The sequence below is a fragment of the Aquarana catesbeiana genome, unplaced genomic scaffold, assembly GCF_042186555.1.
Source record: "Aquarana catesbeiana isolate 2022-GZ unplaced genomic scaffold, ASM4218655v1 unanchor233, whole genome shotgun sequence".
NCBI lineage: Eukaryota > Metazoa > Chordata > Amphibia > Anura > Ranidae > Aquarana > Aquarana catesbeiana.
This window is the reverse complement of record NW_027362661.1, coordinates 2,641,845-2,662,488: the sequence shown is the minus strand read 5'-3', so window position 1 is coordinate 2,662,488 and position 20,644 is coordinate 2,641,845. Positions and strand designations below refer to the sequence as shown.

At 44.0% G+C, this 20,644-nt stretch overlaps 1 protein-coding gene across 1 annotated transcript in view; it reads right to left on the bottom strand.

Moving 5' to 3' along the window:
- LOC141121828 (uncharacterized) overlaps window positions 1-20,644 on the bottom strand; it is a 95,291-nt gene that overhangs the window by 47,997 nt on the left and 26,650 nt on the right. The window contains 5 exon segments of the mRNA XM_073611543.1: window positions 13,039-13,846; window positions 16,775-16,934; window positions 17,037-17,243; window positions 17,334-17,431; window positions 17,548-17,665. Of these exon segments, the coding sequence (XP_073467644.1) occupies window positions 13,039-13,846; window positions 16,775-16,934; window positions 17,037-17,243; window positions 17,334-17,431; window positions 17,548-17,665 (1,391 nt within the window).

The window sequence follows — 20,644 nt, the reverse complement described above, 5'->3', positions numbered from 1 at the left end:
AGAAATAGTCCTCAGCTCATGCATCACTACAATTTGTTTCTTTATGTTTATCACTTGGATTACAAATAACTGCAGTTCAAATCACCAGGCTAGCTGAAGAATAACTGAAGATAATGAACAGGGGTACGAGAAAACATTTTGGGACTTTATATGAGGATAGTGGGGCCGTTCAACACCCCTCCTCCATCCCGGTTCAGTAATTCTTTTCTCTATTTTCCTATTCCTCCTTCTATTCTTTCTTTTTTCTTCCTTCTCCTTTTTTCCTCCTCTTCCTTCTTTCTCCACCTACTCCCCATCCTACACTTTTCTTTCCAACGCTCTACACTCAGCCTTTTTCATATACCTACCTTCTTTACACTTGTTGCTTTTTTAGGTTGGAATTAGAGCTGCACAATTAATCGTTAAAAAATCGTGATCTCGATTCACCTCCCCTGACGATCTCTCCTGCTGAGTTTGACGATTCTTTCATATAAACAAGTGGAGAGATTATCTGCTCACTCAGCTGTCAAAAGAAAACATCCAGGCATTCTGCCAAGTTTAGAACTTGAAACATTGTATCTAACTTCCTTCTTAGATCAAAGGGATAGAACTTCTCTGTGTAAACAAATAACCTGGGCAATCTGCCAAGCTTTAAACAACGTGTAAATGCAGGAAGTTTAACCACTTAAAGTCTAAATCTTTTTCTGACACTTCTTTCTTAAGTTAAAATCAATATTTTTTGCTAAAAAAAATTACTTGGAACCCCCAAACATTAGAGATAATATATATATATATATATATATATATATATATATATATATATATATATATATATATATATATATATATATATTTATTTATTATAATATTTTATAATATGGAATAAAATGGCAATTGCTGCAATATTTTATGTCGCACTGTATTTGCCCAGCAGTCTTTCAAATGGAATTTTTTGGGAAAACATACACTTCAATAAATAAAAAAAAAAGAAACAGTAAAGTTAGCGCAATTTTTTTTTTGTTTTAATGTGAAAGATGATGTTACGCTGCGAGAATCGTGAGAGAATCGTGATCTGTCCTCTAAGCAAAAAAATCGTGATTCTCATTTTAGCCAGAATCGTGCAGCTCTAGTTGGAATCCATCTCACTTTCCCTCCCTCTCAAGAGGTCACATTCATCACCCCTCCACTCTGTTCCCACACATTGACCTGGTCTGGGGGGCTCTCTGTACTGGTGGTGCCGCCGGGACATGCCCCCTCAGCTTCGGACCTTGGCACACTGGCTTGGCACTCGGGGCTGCGCTGCTTCTGCGCATACATGTTGTAAGTCCATTTTTCTAATGCTAGAATATGAGATTTATGTCCTACCTATACCCACTTGTTTTTCCTATGATTCAATACTGCTATTTCCCCTATTCATAGGTGGTCATTACGGTTATGCTCCTGATGAGTGGCTATAAGGTCCTGAAACGGCGTAGAGCTTACAACTACCGTTATGTGTACACAATTATCCATTATATGCGTATGATCGTTCCAAATTTACTGTATGTATATGTTTATAAGAGATATCCTTGTCGGAATGCATTTGTTTGATGACTACAGATTCATTATAGAGCTATGTGCCAACATATGTAGAGCTATGTGCCTAAATATGTAAATATATGAATTTTTGTATAATTGTTGTATCATTTTATTTATAAATCGCATTCTTACTCAATTTATACTTCTGCTCCCATGTGCCTCATTTAAAGTCCCGCACTTGCTCTCTCCTAATTTTATTATTGAAGATAATGAACGTTTGTCACCATCTGTAAAGCATCAGGGTTTCACTTTACATTTTGAACATTGAATTGCAGCCTAGGGGGAGCTCTAGAGTATAGGATACATTTATACATTGCATTGTTCTGTATTGATGTGAATGTAAAGTATTGCGGTTTGGTGTGTGCATTGAGGTTTCAGGGGGGAGGTGTTTAATACAAGTTCCTGGTGATATTAAGCGCTTATCCCACTGTGCACCTGTCTGCAGACATTTCCTGCTGTGATTATTTGATCCTACAATCTTCAAGTTTACATTGAATGTTATCAATTCTTATTGTTTATGCTTAATCACATTGTTTTATGTTCCACGTCTTTTACAGTAAATTACTTAAGTGGTTCAGTAACATTGTGTGTGGTTCTCATTGTTAACATCCCATTGCAATATGGAACCCTAGGTGCCAGAGGTAAGAGAGGATCTTCAGAGCCGGAGTGGCCAGTGGGGTAAAGAGTCAATCAGAAGCCCCTATGGGGGTACCGCTACATGTATAGAGCCCACCAAAGACAGACCAGACCCTTTAAGATGGATATTAATGGGAGACCTCACACAAAAAAAGTGTGTGCCCCCCAGAAAATACATACCAGACTCTTAATCCAAGCATGCAGCCTGGCTGAGCAGGAAAGGGGGAGGGCCGAGTGTGTGGCTCCACCCCTTCTCCTGAACCATACCAGGCCATGTGCCCTCAACATGGGGGGGGGCTTGTCACACTCCTCCCATGGAAAAGCACCTTGTCCCCAAGTTGATAAGGACAAGGGCCTCATCCTCACAACCCTGGCCTGGTGATTGTGGGGGTCTGTCGGCAGGGGGGATTATCAGAATTTGGAACCCCTCTATAATATTAGGGGTCCCACAGATACCAGCTCCCCTACATGAATGAGTTTGGGGTACATAGTACATAGCAGCCCTACTCATTCACCATAAAAAAGAAATAAATTAATAAAAACTCTCAATGTATTTTATTAAAATAAAATCCGCCAAAAATTCTCTGTAAATCCATCACCAATCCTGATGCCAACCCCCCACTGACTCCCCAATAACCCCCGATGATCTGCCACACAGGAGCGATCGCCAGCGGTGACACTCACTGACTGATAGCGTCCTGAGCTGTTATCAGCTATATAAAGGAAGGGGCGGGGATAGTGGTGACATTATTGCCCAGATATGATCATATTCAGACAATGATGTCATGATCTAGGCCCCATCCATTTGCCTACGTGGCCATGTAAGGTAATGGTTGGGGTGAAGTCGGTGGTTGCTAAGGACGCAGCTGTTGCATCCCTAGAAACCAGTGACAGTCAGAAGCCATCACATTAGTCTGCGCCATAAACGTTGGATGTTCAGAAGAATGTGGGAGGAGCCAATGTTCATCCAATCTTCTGTTCAGACACAGAGCTCCTCCCTAATGCAGATTATTGTCAGTGTGTGGAAGTGATTGTATCTGGCAGACAGGGATCTGTATGTGTGTATGTATCACTGCCCGGCACACCACTCACATCACACACTTCAGCCAATCTGCCCTAAATCATATGTGCGGTGGTGGTGGGGGGGGGGGCAGTGGAAGAAGTCATCACACCAGGATTCTAGATTGAAGGATCACTTGGGGGATCCTCTGAAGTGTGTGGGGATCACTTGTCTGCTCCACACTCCTTAGATTGTATCAGATTAAATGAACGATTTGTATCTGCCTGTGTGTGTCCAGCCAGATAAATGTGGGAGAGCCCCCCCCCCGTGATGGTCAGCAGTATTGCAGGTTGTGAGAACATCATAGCTGGTTTTATCTTCACAAATAAACCAACCCCCTCATTCCTCCTCCACCAATCAAGGATCTCACTCCAGTTAGCAAGTCGCAGTGGGCATGATTTCCCTGACATCCATTGTTGGTGTCAATGGAAAAAAAGAAGTCCTATCAATGGTGTCAGTGAGATAAGATAAGTTCCATAGTTGGTGCCAGGGGGGGGGGGGGGGGGGGGGGATAAGCTCCATTACTGGTGTCAGTGAGAGAAAATAAGTCCCATCATTGTTGTCACTGAGATAAAAAATATATAACATTCTCCACAATGCAGAGCAATTCCATTCAATAATGTGACACTCCTTCATTCAAAACAATATAATGGTCCTTCAATGTCAAACATATCTATGTTTCATAGTTACATAGTTACATAGTAGGTGAGGTTGAAAAAAGACACAAGTCCATCAAGTCCAACCTATGTGTGTGATTATGTGTCAGTATTACCTTACATATCCCTGTATGTTGTGGTCATTCAGGTGATTATCTAATAGTTTCTTGAAGCTATCAGAGCTCCCCGCTGAGACCACCGCCTGTGGAAGGGAATTCCACATCCTTGCCGCTCTTACAGTAAAGAACCCTCTATGTAGTTTAAGGTTAAACCTCTTTCCTTCTAATTGTAATGAGTGGCCACGAGTCTTATTAAACTCTCTTCTGCGAAAGTTTTATCCCTATTGTGGGGTCACCAGTACAGTACAGTATTTGTAAATTGAAATCATATCCCCTCTCAAGCGTCTCTTCTCCAGAGAGAATAAGATCAGTGCTCGCAACCTTTCCTCATAACTAAGATCCTCCAGACCCTTTATTAGCTTTGTTGCCCTTCTTTGTACTCGCTCCATTTCCAGTACGTCCCTCCTGAGGACTGGTGCCCAGAACTGGACAGCATACTCCAGGTGCGGCCGGACCAGAGTCTTGTAGAGCGGGAGAATTATCGTTTTATCTCTGCAGTTGATCCCCCTTTTAATGCATGCTAATATTCTGTTTGCTTTATTAGCAGCAGCTCGGCATTGCATGCCATTGCTGAGCCTATCATCCACTAGGACCCCCAGGTCCTTTTCCATCCTAGATTCCCCCAGAGGCTCTCCCCCCAGTGTATAGATTGCATTCATATTTTTGCCACCCAAATGCATTATTTTACATTTTTCTACATTGAACCTCATTTGCCATGTAGTCGCCCACCCCATTAATTTGTTCAGGTCTTTTTGCAAGATTTCCACATCCTGCGGAGAAGTTATTGCCCTGCTTAGCTTAGTATCGTCTGCAAATACCGAGATTGAACTGTTTATCCCATCCTCCAGGTCGTTTATGAACAAATTAAATAGGATTGGTCCCAGCACAGAACCCTGGGGAACCCCACTACCCACCCCTGACCATTCCGAGTACTCCCCATTTATCACCACCCTCTGAACACGCCCTTGTAGCCAGTTTTCAATCCATGTACTCACCCTATGGTCCATGCCAACGCACCTTATTTTGTACAGTAAACGTTTATGGGGAACTGTGTCAAATGCTTTCGCAAAATCCAGATACACCACGTCTACGGGCCTTCCTTTATCTAGATGGCAACTCACCTCCTCATAGAAGGTTAATAGATTGGTTTGGCAAGAACGATTCTTCATGAATCCATGCTGATTACTGCTAATGATATCATTCTTATTACTAAAATCTTGTATATAGTCCCTTATCATCCCCTCCAAGAGTTTACATACTATTGATGTTAGGCTAACTCGTCTGTAATTCCCAGGGATGTTTTTTGGGCCCTTTTTAAATATTGGTGCTACATTGGCTTTTCTCCAATCAGCTGGTACCATTCCAGTCAATAGACTGTCTGTAAAAATTAGGAACAACGGTCTGGCAATCACCTGACTGAGTTCCCTAAGTACCCTCGGATGCAAGCCATCTGGTCCCGGTGATTTATTAATGTTAAGTTTCTCAAGTCTAATTTTAATTCCGTCCTCTGTTAACCATGTAGGTGCTTCCTGTGTTGTGTAATGAGGATAAACACTGCAGTTTTGGTTACTGAAGCCCCCCGATTCACTCGTGAAGACTGAGGAGAAGAATAAATTCAATACCTTTGCCATCTCCCCATCCTTTGTAACCAGATGTCCTTCCTCATTCTTTATGGGGCCAATATGGTCTGTCCTCCCTTTTTTACTGTTTACATACTTAAAGAATTTCTTGGGATTTTTTTTGCTCTCCTCCGCTATGTGTCTTTCATGTTCTATCTTAGCCATCCTAATTGCACCCTTACATTTCTTATTGCATTCTTTATAAATTCTGAATGCTGAGGATGATCCCTCAACCTTGTATTTTTTGAAGGCCTTCTCCTTTGCTTTTATATGCATTTTTACATTGGAGTTAAGCCATCCAGGATGTTTGTTCGCTCTTTTAAATTTATTACCCAATGGGATACATTGGCTAATGCCCTTATTTAATATGCTCTTAAAGCAAACCCATCTCTCCTCCGTATTCTTTGTTCCTAATATTTTATCCCAATTTATGTCTTTTAGCAAGGTTTGTAGTTTAGGGAAGTTGGCTCTTTTGAAATTCAGTGTCTTTGTGTTCCCTTCATGTCTCCTATTTGTGTGATTTATACTGAAACTAATTGACCTGTGATCGCTGTTACCTAAATTGCCCCGTATTTCCACATCTGTTATCAGGTCTGTATTGTTGGTAATCAGTAGATCTAGTAATGTTTTATTTCTAGTTGGTGCATCTACCATCTGACCCATAAAATTGTCCTGCAAGACACTAAGGAACTGGCGAGCCTTAAATGAATGCGCGGTTCCCTCCGCCCAGTCTATGTCTGGATAATTAAAATCCCCCATTATGATAACACTTCCCATCCTTGCTGCTAATCCAATTTGTGATAGGAGATCCGTCTCCACTTCCTCCCTCAGGTTAGGGGGCCTATAGCATACTCCCAGTATTATTTTCCCCTTAGCTTCATCCCTTTGAAGCTCTACCCATAAAGATTCCACCTCCTCCCTAGCCCCCTCAGTGATGTCATCTCTCACATTCACTTGTACATTATTCTTGATATATAGGCATACCCCTCCCCCCTTTTTACCCTCTCTATCCTTGCGGTATAGGGTATACCCTTGAATGTTTGCCAGCCAATCATGAGAGCTGTTGAACCAGGTCTCTGAAATTCCCACAAAATCCAAATCCTCCTTGTACAACAGTATCTCTAGTTCACCCATCTTGTCCGCCATGCTCCTGGCATTGGTGAACATGCCACATAGTTTAGACCGGTCGCATATTGTCCTCGTATTGGGTGTTTCAAGATTGCAACTAGGACTTGCTACTATACTCACCTTGTGTTTTTGTGCTTTGGTTAACCTACCACTAATGCCCCCAATACTACCCTGTGGAATATCTTCCGCGCTGGCTATCACTGTCTCTGGACCCTCCCCCCCCATCACCTAGTTTAAAAACCCCTCTAACTTTTTGGCCATCTTCATTCCCAGCAGATCTTCACCCTCCTCAATTAGGTGCAGTCCGTCCCTTCTATAGTACCGGTTACCGACTGAGAAGTCGGCCCAGTCGTCCAGGAACCCAAACCCCTCCTTACTACACCAGCTCTTCAGCCACTTGTTTACTTCCCTAATCTCCCTCTGCCTTTCTGGTGTGGCTCGATGTACCGGTAGTATTCCTGAGAACACTACCTTGGAGGTCCTTTTCCTCAATTTAGCTCCTAAGTCCCTAAAATCGTTCTTTAGGACACTCCATCTGCCTCTGACTTTGTCATTGGTACCAACGTGCACCATGACAGCCGGGTCTTCCCCAGCCCCTCCCAGTAATCTGTCCACAAGATCCGTGATGTGCCGAACCCGAGCGCCCAGTAGACAACATACTGTTCGGCGCTTCAGGTCTTGGTTACAGATTGCCCTCTCTGTCCTTCTAAGAATTGAGTCCCCTACCACCAGAATCTGTCCTTCCTTTCCCTTTGCTGCACCCCCACTCTCACTGGAGGAGTTCTTCCCCTGGCAGCTAGGAGAGTCCCTCATCTCCAGCAGTGCTGGTCCCTGACTGGTTACACCAATGTCACTCAATGGAGCGTACTTATTGGGATGCTCCAGTCCTGGATCGGCCTCTCTGGCACTTCCCCCTCTACCCCTCCTGACTGTCACCCATCTACTCTTTGCTAGTGCCTGCACCTCTTTGTCTCCACCCGCCTCTGTGCTGGCCCCTGCCGGCACCTGCCGTGTACGTTCCTGGCTCACTTTTAGTATGGAGGGACTTCTCAGTGCTGACAGTTGCTTCCCCAGATTCAGAACCTGGGCTTTCAGGGAAACAATGTGCTTAGTTTCCTCCACTATGATGTGATTTATCTGTTCCTTCCTCTTCTATCAGACTCGGTGACACATGCACACGCCCAGTGATAATATGTGATCACCTTGTGCATGGACCTCAATACAGATAAAGGTCAGAACCCACCTGAGGCCTCCTGAGGAAGTTCTGGTACAGGAGGGTAATGCGCACAGGATTTGGAGTCGCTCTGTAGGTATGAGATCACTGGCTGTATTAATCACTATGACCCATGTTTATTCATGCTGAGATACACGGATACACTATCTTACCAAAATTATTGGTACGCCTGCCTTTACACAAACATGAACGTTAATGGCATCCCAGTCTTAGTCTGTAGGGTTCAATATTGAGTTGGCCCACCCTTTGCAGCTATAACAGCTTCAACTCTTCTGGGAAGGCTGTCCACAAGGTTTAAGAGTGTGTCTATGGGAAGGTTTGACCATTCTTCCAGAAGCGCATTTGTGAGGTCAGGCACTGATGTTGGATGAGAAGGCCTGGCTCGCAGTCTCTGCTCTAATTCATCCCAAAGGTGTTCTATCAGGTTGTGGTCAGGACTCACTCATCCATGTCTTTATGGACCTTGCTTTGTACACTGGTGCGCAGTCATGTTGGAACAGGAAGGGGCCATCCCCAAACTGTTCCCACAAAGTTGGGAGCCTGAAATTGTCCAAAATGTCTTGGTATTCTGAGGTATTTGGTATTTGTGAGGTCAGACACTGATGTTGGACGAGAAGGCCTGGCTCGCAGTCTCTGCTCTAATTCATCCCAAAGGTGTTCTATCAGGTTGTGGTCAGGACACTGTGCAGGCCAGTCAAGTTCCTCCACCCCAAACTCACTCATCCATGTCTTTATGGACCTTGCTTTGTGCACTGGTGTGCAATTATGTTGGAACAGGAAGGGGCCATCCCCAAACTGTTTCCACAAAGTTGGGAGCCTGAAATTGTCCAAAATGTCTTGGTATGCTGACGCCTTAAGAGTTCCCTTCACTGGAACTAAGGGGCCAAGCCCAACCCCTGAAAAACAACCCCCACACCATAATCCCTGCTCCACCAAATGATTTGGATCAGTGCACAAAGCAAGGTCCATAAAGATGTGGATGAGTGAGATTGGGGTGGAGGAACCTGACTGATCTATACAGAGTCCTGACCTCAACCCGATAGAACTCCTTTGGGATGAATTAGAGTAATGACGAGCCAGGCCTTCTCGTCCAACATCAGTGCCTGACCTCACAAATGCCCTTCTGGAAGAATGGTCAAACGTTCCCATAGACACACTCCTAAACCTGAGGAAATATAGGGGTGGAGGCGTGGAGGCAGTTGCTGCCGCCTATCCGCGAGTACACACCTACGAATTGGAAGTTGGGACTATCTCGGCACTTGTTAGTGACTCGCAATTGAGAGGAAATATATAAAAAAAGTTTAAGCTTTATTAATTACAAAACACATTTACAAAATCGTACATACATACAATACTACAACAAATTAAATACACCACACTAAACACAAACATTAACGGTTGAAACCGTAAAGTTTCTTGTAGAGAGGGGTATCTAAGATTTTTTCCTCAACCGGTTTCGCGGTTAAAACCACTTCTTCCGGAGGGATAGGTCTATAAAATATTTAATAAACTTTAATTTAGACAAAAATGAAGAAAATACAGCAAAAAGAAGTAATAAGCATAATACAAAAATAGTAACAAAATAGAAGACTGGCTCACCAACTCAGACGGATTCAATGGGATAGTAGGACCCCACACAAATCCCCCCCATGGCGGAAACGGGGGATTGTGGACAAGTTCTAGTTAAATAAATGATAACCATAAACATGTGGAAACTGGAAAGTTAGGGGGGTGCTCGCCCAGGTGAAATAAATGGAAGTCTAGGCGGGGAAGATAGGGTGATAGGGAAGAATAATAAAGGGGGAACAGGGAGGTGGAGGTGAGGCAGGGAAGAGAAAATATGTAGGAGAGAAGAAAGAAGGGGGGGTGAAGAGGGGGGGAGGGAGGGAGGAAGGGTAGGAGAGGAAAGGGGGAGAGGGGGGGGGGGAAGGAGGGGGAAGAAGGGTAGGAGAAAGAAGGGGGCAGAGGGGGGGGTAAAGGAAATAGGGGGGAATGGGGCAGGAAGGGGGAGGGAAGGAAAGGAAAAGAAGGGAGCGGGATACGGCTAGAAGGGGAAGGGAGGGGTGGGCAAGGAGGGGGGAGAGAAAAGGAAAGCAAGAAGGAGGAGGGGGGGAGGAGGGAGACGGAGGGGGGAGGGAGGAAAAGAAAGGAAAGAATACCCCAAAATCACCCAAGACATCCGGTGGTCAAAAACATGCAACATTAGAACAAGTAAATAGAGAAATGAACACTCACCAAGTAATTGGCTAATCAGTAGTAATGCATGGGCTGCCTGTATCAGGGTATCATGTATAGTATTGGTAAGAAATTAAAAGTGGTCCCAAAAACGACAGATGAACAATCAGGTTTAGGGATGCAGTAAAGCTAGACCAGGTACAATGAGTAGGACCCCCAAGTAACAACCAAGTCTGTAATATAAAAAGGGATATGAAATCAAACTTCTGAAGGTCAGCGGACAAAAAGGGGTGGATAGAGGAGAAAGGCAGAGAAAAAAACCATTAGGAGGAGATGGCCAGGAGGTAAAGAAAGACAGGCCCCCCTAAGCTAACAGGGACATGTGAACACCAGAGGGAGGAACAGCGCATAGATATATAAGTATGTATTTTGTCATTATTAAAGCTTAAACTTTTTTATATATATTTCCTTTCAATTGCGAGTCACTAACAAGTGCCGAGATAGTCCCAACTTCCAATTCGTAGGTGTGTACGCGCGGATAGGCGGCAGCAACTGCCTCCACCCCTATATTTCCTCAAGTCTGTCTAACCGGGATGATGGCACTGATTTTTGAATGGTATTATTATCTATTTAATTGAGGATATGCTCATTTTTCATGACACTCCTAAACCTTGTGGACAGCTTTCCCAGAAGAGTTGAAGCTGTTATAGCTGAAAAGGGTAATATAGTGTATGTCGGATCTCACAGCTTCTAGCTCTGTAACTCGCTATATCATTATCAGTAAATGTCACACAGACAAGACAGACATTCTGAAGGCTCTACTTACTTCTTTACACCCCAAAATGTACTCAGCCAATGAAAAGCCAAAACCGCACAACACTTCATCCATGTCTTTGGAGATTTTTTTTAATTAATTTTATTGAAATTTAACATTGCATAACAATTACCAAAGCTGTCATTAAACAGAAAAATTAAAAATAAAATTAAGAAAACAAAACACAAAAAGAACAGTACCAAACAGTACAAAAGTAGCCTCATCAACGTATGACGAAGTGAGGTCACCTCTAAGGTGAGAGACCGGTGACCAGTGAAGTACGGGCACCCCACACAACAAATGTACACTGTTATATCAACATTCATACCCCCCCTATCACATTAAGGAACATACAGTAATTTTGCATGACAAAACAATTAGAGATGATATCAACCCTCCAGAAAAGGGGGAATATATGAGTCTACAGCAATGAACTTGGGTTCACATATTCATCAATCGGAAACAGTATCAACAGAGGAGAGCCACCCACCCCACACTTTGTCAAACTTAGTAAAAGCCCCCCTACTCCAATATGTAGCTTTATACAGAGGGACCGCTTTATTTACCAATGATTTCCATGCCTGTAAAAGGGACCAATGGCTGGACAATCCCAAAAGGCATGAAGGAAATCTACAGCGGGTGTGGAACAGAACCAACAAAGGGAGGACTGATTGCTAAACAGCTTGGCTGGTCTAGCTGGTGTAAAATATACCCTATGCAAAAATGTAAAGTGTATTAAGGCGTCTCTGGCGGAGACTAATCTAGTGATTGGGGCCTCCCAGACGTGTTCCCACTTCTCCTGATCAAATCCTGGAGCCAATGTTTCAAACCATTCCAAAGCCAAACCATTCTACAGGGTTGTTGCAACAAAGCAGCTTCTGGAAAGTGGTCTCTGTAAATAGTGGACAGTGGATTGACTACTGAATCAACCCTCAGCAATAACTCAATGTTGCTAGCTTCTAGGGTTATGTGACCAGTGCAAAATTGGGGCTGAAAGGAGTGACATAGTTGTAAAAACCTGAAGAAGTGGGTGTTGGGTAGGCGATAAAGCACCATTAAATCATTAAAGGACCTCAGGGAGCCATTGACTACAATATGCTGCAAGGTCTTGACACCCTATTTTGCCCAGACTATTGGATCAGGGTATGAGTAAAAATGGGGCAAGTTTGGGATTCTTCCACAGCGGTAAATGGGGGGAAACTTAGAGGGATTTTCCGATGTACTGCCAGAGACCACACCCCATGCCTTTAAAACAAAACGCATAGAACTAGTGAGATCATGGGGAGATCTGGAACCCCTGTATAGTAAATGTGTCAAAGCTTCATAGGATCCCAAGCAAGCCGCTTTTTGGGACACGGCGGCGTCATCAAAAGGGGTAGTTAACCAGCAATACACAAAAAACAATTGACCTGCCAGGAAGTACGTAAAAAAGTTTGGAACTGCCAAACCTCCCTCCCTCCACAGCTGCTGTAGCATTGCCGTCAATGCTGCTTGCAGTGATGGACCTGTGTCCCCTAAAAAAGGACTATGTCATCTGAATATAAGGCTGTGGTTTCAGTAAGACTGCCTATCTGAATTCCCTGAATGTGAGGGGAAGAGCATAGGGCTATTGCCAATGGCTCCATCAGGAGTGCAAACAGCCCCAGGGAGAAGGGGCATCCCTACCTGGTGCCCCTTGACACTGGAAAGGCCCCAGAGACCTGGCCATTAATTCTGAGAGCTGCCACCAGATGGTCATAAATATGGAAATCCATTTAAAAATACTGGACCAAACCCCATGCAGACATGGAGTATATATGAGGTGTATATCAGGGTGTGCTGTCCAGCAATAATTAATATAAAAGAGATTTCCTGCACTCAAGTCACTAATACACCTCGAGGATTGTGTGGGATCCCTGATGTACAGGAAGACAGGACTTCAGTGAGGAACAATTCTCTCACTCAGGACAGCAAAGGGGTTTCTCCCCCGTATGAGATCTCTGATGTCTGTAAAGATCGGGCATCCGTGAAAAACATTTCCCGCACTCAGAACAGGAATACGGTTTCTCACCTGTGTGAGATTTCTGATGTGTGTAAAGACTGGACATCTGTGAAAAACATTTCCCACACTTTGAACAGAAATACGGCTTCTCCCCCGTGTGCAGTCGCTGATGGGTGTAAAGACTGGATTTCAGTGAAAAACATTTCCCACACTCAGGACAGCAATACGGCTTCTCCCCTGTGTGAGATCTCTGATGTGTGTAAAGACTGGACTTCTGTGAAAAACATTTCCTGCACTCAGGACAGGAATATGGCTTCTCCCCTGTGTGAGATCTCTGATGTTTGTGTAGATTGGATTTATCTGCAAAACATTTCCCACACTCAGGACAGGAATACGGCTTCTCCCCCGTGTGAGATCTCTGATGTTTGACAAGACCCGATTTTGTTAGAAAACATTTTCCACACACAGGACAGGAATACGGCTTCTCCCCCGTGTGAAATCTCTGATGTGTGTATAGATTGGATTTATCTGAAAAAGATTTCCCGCACTCGGGACAGAAATACGGTTTCTCCCCTGTGTGAGATCTTTTATGCACAATAAGACTTGATTTAGAATGGAAACACTTCCCGCACTCAGTACAGGAAAGTTTCTTGTCTGTTGGAATGACGGCACCATCCCTCACAGTCTGAGGTTCCTCAGGATAAGAGGAATACGATGGTCCATCTACACTGTGTGGTGCCGGATGGACATTTGAGGTAGTCGGGTTTTCTCCTGGACTATACTGTGTGATGTCCTCATCTTCTACTTTACAGTCTGGAGACAAAGTGAGACAATCCTCTGAGGTTTTCCTCATCTCCCGTCCATCTACTAAAATAGACATAAAAAGATTATTACTAGACATGAGCATATTGGTTCCCCTAAACCAGGACTCCTCCCACATCAGGCAGCTTTGTCTCTGAGGATCTTACAATTCCACCCTCAAGGTAACTAGTAAATGGGTCCTCTGATCTCCTACCAGTTCATTTCTTTATTCATGGACCTTAGTCAGAGAGTGAGGAAACAACGAGAACTGTCTATTATAGGAGTGACAGTGATGAGGGGATTGTAGAACGAGTGTCCCCACCCCCTCTATCACTCATTGCCATCTTCCCAACACAAGAAGTCCTGCACTTCCTTATTTAGTCCATGATTTAGTCATGAATAACAGCGGGGCTGAGCCCCACCAGAGGTCAGAGAGTGAGGATGGGGAAGAACAACCAAGATGAAGACTGGACTAATCCTGAAGACCACCATCATTGGGTTATTGACTCCTCACTCATTATCACTTTCTGTTTAAGGTTCCAAAGTTTGAGGATGTTATCACATTATTATCAACATGAAAAAGTCTGTGCTCCAATCAGATCATCAGATATAAAACATACAGCTGGTAGGAAACAGGTGTAACAAAAGATAATACATACAGCGCCTTGAAAAAGTATTCATACCCGTTGAAATTGTCCACATTTTGTCATGTTACAACCAAAAACATAAATATATTTTATTGGGATTTTATGTGATAGACCAACACAAAGTGGCACATAATTATGAAGTGGAAGGAAAATGGTAAATGGTTTTCCAATTTTTTTTACAGATAAATTTGTGAAAAGTGTGGGGGGCATTTGTATTCAGCCCCCTTTACTCTGATACCCCTAACTACAATCTAGTGGAACCAATTGCCTTCAGAAGTCACCTAATTGGTAAATAGAGTCCACCTGTGTGTCATTTAATCTCAGTATAAATACAGCTGTTCTGTGAAGCCCTCAGAGGTTTGTTAGAGAACCTTAGTGAACAAACCGCATCACAAAGGCCTGTTGTGGAGAAGTATAAAGCAGGGTTAGGTTATAAAAAAATTCCCAAGCTTTGAACATCTCATGGAGCTCTGTTCAATCCACCATCGGAAAATGGAAAGAGTATGGCACAACTGCAAACCTACCAAGACATGGCCGTCCACCTAAACTGACAGGCCGGGCAAGGAGAGCATTCATCAGAGAAGCAGCCAAGAAGTCCATGGTAATTCTGGAGGAGCTGCAGAGATCCACAGCTCAGGTGGGAGAATCTGTCCACAGGACAACTATTAGTCGTGTTCTCCACAAATCTGGCCTTTATGGAAGAGTGGCAAGAAGAAAGCCATTGTTGAAAGAAAGTCATAAGAAGTCTACTTTTCAGTTTGTGAGAAGCCATGTGGGGTACACAGCAAACATGTGGAAGAAGGTGCTCTGGTCAGATGAGACCAGAATTGAACTTTTTGGCCTTAAAGCAAAACGCTATGTGTGGCGGAAAACTAACACTGCACATCACCCTGAACACACCATCCCCACCGTGAAACATGGCGGTGGCAGCATCATGTTGTGGGGATGCTTTTTTTCAGCAGGGATAGGGAAGCTGGTCAAAGATGATGGAAAGATGGATGGAGCCAAATACAGGGCAATCTTAGAAGAAAACCTGTTAGTCTGCAAAAGACTTGAGACTGGGGCGGAGGTTCACCTTCCAGAAACAATGACCCTAAACATACAGCCAGAGCTACAATGGAATGGTTTGGATCAAAGCATATTTATGTGTTAGAATGGCCCAGTCACAGTCCAAACCTAAATCCTATTGAGAATCTGTGGCAAGACTTGAAAATTACTGTTCACAGACTCTCTCCATCCAATCGGACAGAGCTTGAGCTATTTTGAAAAGAAGAATGGGCAAAAATGTCCCTCTCTAGATGTGCAAAGCTGGTAGAGACAACCCCAAAAAGACTTGCAGCTGTAATTGCAGTGAAATGTGGTTCTACAAAGTATTGACTCAGGGGGGCTGAATACAAATGCACCCCACACTTTTCACACACACACACGCGCACGCACACACACACACACACACACACACACACACACACATATATATTTGTATCATTTATGATTTTCCTTCCACTTCACAATTATATGCCACTTTTTGTTGGTCTATCACATACAATCCCAATAAAATATATTTACGTTTTTGGTTGTAACATGACAAAATGTGGGAAATTTCAAGGGGTATGCATACTTTTTCAAGGCTCTGTATTATGTGTGTATATATAGCAGTGGGTAGAGGGGAGGGAGCAAAAGTCAGGACTATGTAATGTACAACATATTGTATATGATACAGCAGATAGAACTATATAGTATCAGAATGATGTAATGTACAATAGAGTATATAGTGCAGGGGTCAGGAGTATGTGATGTACAATATAAATTATATAGTGTAAGGGTCAGGACTCATAATATTGGTATTCAGCAATCAGTGGAAGCTTAAATGTTTACATGAGACAAGTTGCAGAGATCCCACACCGCTGCCTCCCATCTCCTGAGACTGCACTCAGTGACTTGGGTCTGAGACTATACAGATATATCCCTCCACCCGGCACAGCCAGCAGATAACAGAGCAAGTAACTCTGGGAGAATTGTTCTGAGATCTTACTAGACTCATGTATAGGGAAGGAGGCCCAAGATACATGTCTCAGGTGCCTAGGTCTAGTAATGTCTATGATGACAATCAACATTTTGCTGCCAGCTGAACCCCAGAATCTCCATAAATCCAGTCTAGATACATAAATTGTGTCTATAGAACAGAGATAGAAAATTATCCGAGAGAAATATAGGAATACAGGACGGGGAACACAGTTTAGGAAAGTGGACAGGGGATTACAGGCTGATATCACCCAGTCCCCGCCCTACTCTGGACCAATCAGTGAGCAGTATGGGTGGAGGAATGTATTTATTGTTAATGACCCACCTGTACTGATCTCTGTAGGAGTGTCCTCCTCTTTAAATGTCCCCGTTATTCCATCCTCCTGCTGATCATCTCTCACATACATCTCTTCTTCTTCTTCTTCTTCTTCTTCTTCTTCTTCTTCTGCTTTAACCTCAACTTTTATATCTATCAGATCTTCACCCTAATCCAAGAAAAATAAATAAAATTTCATTGGTAAAATATAAGCTCAGAATCCACACATCATCTTCACGAGTCCATGTTCTAGATGCTCTTTCCCACCGACCTTATAACAGTGAGGGATGGTGTGATCTTCCTGTGTGGAATCCCAGGAATACAGAGGACTGGGACATCTCTCTGGTGGGTTCCTGGTATTAGGTGGCTCCATCAAATCCTTGTGTCCTTCTGAAAACTCCCCCATCACTCCATACTCCTCATCCTCCTCTTTATACTCTTCTTTAACAACAATAATATAATCCCCGAGATTTTCACTCTGAAAGATATAAAAAAAAATACATCAAATGTAGCAATGCAGATAATGTACAGATCCTAATGATACTATCAGTGATTGTTCCTCATCTACCTGATGATGGTGAGGGATGGTGTGACCTTCCTGTGTGGAATCCCGGGAATACAGAGGACGGGGGCATCTCTCTGGTGGGTTCTCATTACTGGATCCATCTGTAGGAAACACACACACTGACTGAATACATTGTTTCTATGTGTTTATCAGATGATGGGGGATCTAAGTGGAGCCTCCGTACTGCTCTCTCCTTTACAATAAAGTCTCCTCTTACCCGGTGATGTGAGGGGCGGCTGATTGTCCATTATGACGTCCTTGTAGAGATCCTTGTGTCCTTCTAAATACTCCCACTCCTCCATGGAGAAATAGACAGTGACATCCTGACACCTTATAGGAACCTGACACACACAATGATACAGTCACCATCCAGACACATCCCTTGTCTGTTACTGGATAATGTCCCAGAATTCCCAGCACCGCTCACCTCTCCTCCATGATCTCTCTGGTGACTTCTAGAATCTTCTTTGTATTTCTCTATTCACTCAGGAAGGGAGGTGGAGGCAATGTGATGGTCATATGATCTCCAGTAAATGTGTATATAGACAGTGCTGCCAAAAATGAAAATCAAGATTATTAAACAGTTTGTCACGTGTAAAAATGTAAAAAATAGAGAAATGAATGACACCAGAAAATATAACCAATGTCCAATGTATCAAAAAGTCCCATTCAAATATTAGTTGCTTGAAAAACAAGAGGTAGGTGAACAGGTGCTGGTGCCATTAGTAACAGATAAACACAATGACCCCACATGGATGTACACTCACCACTCATCCATGGATGGATCTTCTATTACTAGATAAGTCTCACTGCACTTTTTTGGTTGGACCCACTATGTATCTTGTCACCAACTTGACCATTCACATGTACCTGGATGTGATATCTTCCAATGCCATACACTGCCACTCCCCCTACAAATAAAAGTGGTATAATCCATTTAGTATACGCCTGCGGTCTCCAAACTGTGGCCCGGGTACTGTATGCAGCCCTTTGCTTGCCTTTATCTGGCCCTTGGGGCACTATTACATCTACTGACACTAACAATGGAGTACTATTTATCCCACTGATACCAACGATAGGGCATCATTCCTTCTATTCATATCAACAATGGGGCACTATTCATTTCATTGATATGAACGATGGGGCACAGTTCCTTCCACTGACACCAACAATGGGACACTATTCCTCCCACCGACATCAGTGATGGGGCACAGTTCCTCCTACTGACACCAACGATGGGGCATTGTTTACTTCTACTGGACATTTTCTACTCCAACTGGCCCCCCTAAAGTCTGAACTGGCCCTTTGTTTAGAAAGTTTGGAGACCCCTGATATAGACTGATGAGGTGAGAAGGTGATTGGTGGGAAAGGTGATACATCTCCAAAATGGAAGTAAGTGGGGAAATGTTCTGACCCTGAAGGGGTTAATCTAGTTTTCCACACTATATATGTGTGTATCATCATCTGCTGGAGATAAAAGACATCACAGTGACTATGGAGGAAGAGGACGGACATGACGGGGGGTTACTGGGTGTAAATAGAAAATAAGATCTTATTACCTCCTCTACTGCCCCTTCCAGCAATGTCTTCTCTCTACTTCCTCCAGACTCACCTCTCACCCGGAACTTCCTGTGTGTACCTGACATCACTTCCTGTCTGTCTTTGTAGAGATCTCCTGTCTGGATAGAAGTGGAGCTCAGAGGAACTGCAGTCCTGAGAAACATCTCGAAGTGTGAACACGGCCTTGTGCTGTGTGTTTATGTACAGTATATACTTATAGATGGGGTCATCTCCACTCCCACCAAGGGGGATAGGAATATATTACTGCCTAGTCCAGCCTTTATCATTTATCAACCAGGGTTCCTCCAAAGAATTCTAGGGGTTCTCTCAGAATGATAATGTAAACATGTCCTTCTTTCACTGATCACTGATGTAGCGCTGGTAGATTTACAATCTACCGCAGATTAGGTAAATTTAGTAAATTGTGTGTTAGGAAGGTTAAAAGTTCGCCTCTGTTCCAGCTTGGCTAACGTTGTGTGTACTTCCGTGCTGACCGGTGGGTGTCGCTGTTACCATTAGTAAGTGTTGGAAGGGCAACGTGTCGAAGTGTATAGATGCTCCTCTGTCTCGGAGACAAGCTCGGTGGAGGTGGTCCTCCGAGTTGCATTCTGGGAAGAGGGTATTTGTGGGAGAGACGCCATGTTCTAGGGTCGTTTTACAGCCACCTGCTGGCCCTCCTGGCTGACAGGTATGCGTTAAGGAGCTACCTCATGGTCCTCCGATCGGGAGGCCCACGATGCTGTGACGCAGGGGTGGGTCCAGAGGCTTGTCTGGGGCCTACCACCGCGGCCGAGGAATGGTCCTGAGCTGTCGGTCCTGTGTGACGAAGCTGGACAACCGAGGAGATCCCAGGGGAGGACCCGTCTTGGAGAGATCACGCGGCGTGCTGGTCTATAGAGGGGCCTGGTGACTCGGTTGCAGGACGTATCCAAAAGAAGTAATTATACAGCATAGTGTCGCCGGTTTGGCCTAAAGGTTCAGGCACTGTGACTGACTGTTTACTGCAGAAGATTTGATACATCCTGTGGCAGAGGATTGTGCAGATTTACCCCCCCAAGTAAGTCTGTGGCAGAGACTTTAGATTCGTGCTGCGTACTGGCTGCTAGACCGGTGAGAGAGGCCTATCCAGATGAGCAAAAGAGTGCGTCCCATGAGGGGAACGCATTCCACATAATTATCTGAATTCTACCGGGACATTTGTCACTAAGATTTTGTAAGAAGATACTTGAGTTTCTCCTGAAGGTTTCCTTTTCCGTCTCTTTCCTGCTACTTCCTAAAGTTTGACTGTTTAATAAAGCATTGGAAACGTACTCCAGTGTTGGTGCGTGTGTCGTCCAGCAGTAAACTCAATGGAACCCCTAGACCCGGTGCCAGTGAAACTGAGGGAAGCAAAGTGAAGGTAACAGACCCACTTAAACCAGCAGCTTCACCGTGAGTTAGTGCTACACTGATATAAGGGAATCCTTCTCCCATTGGTCACTAATAAGAGCAGTAACCCAGTGGATGCTCTGTTGGAAAGGTCTCCAAGTCTGCTCTTGCCCCTAGATATTGCTGCAGCATATAATGCAGATGCTGGCTATGGTTGCTGGAACCTATCAGACCTTGGTGCTGAGAACTGAAAAATTGTTTAAAAGCATCGGTCAGCTGGCCACCTTCTCCACTGCTCTTCCTCTGATCGAGCGAAGCCTCAGAAACACATTGCCCAGCACCAGGAAATGGTAACCTCCCAGGGTCTGGAAACTTTTCTTCAAGGC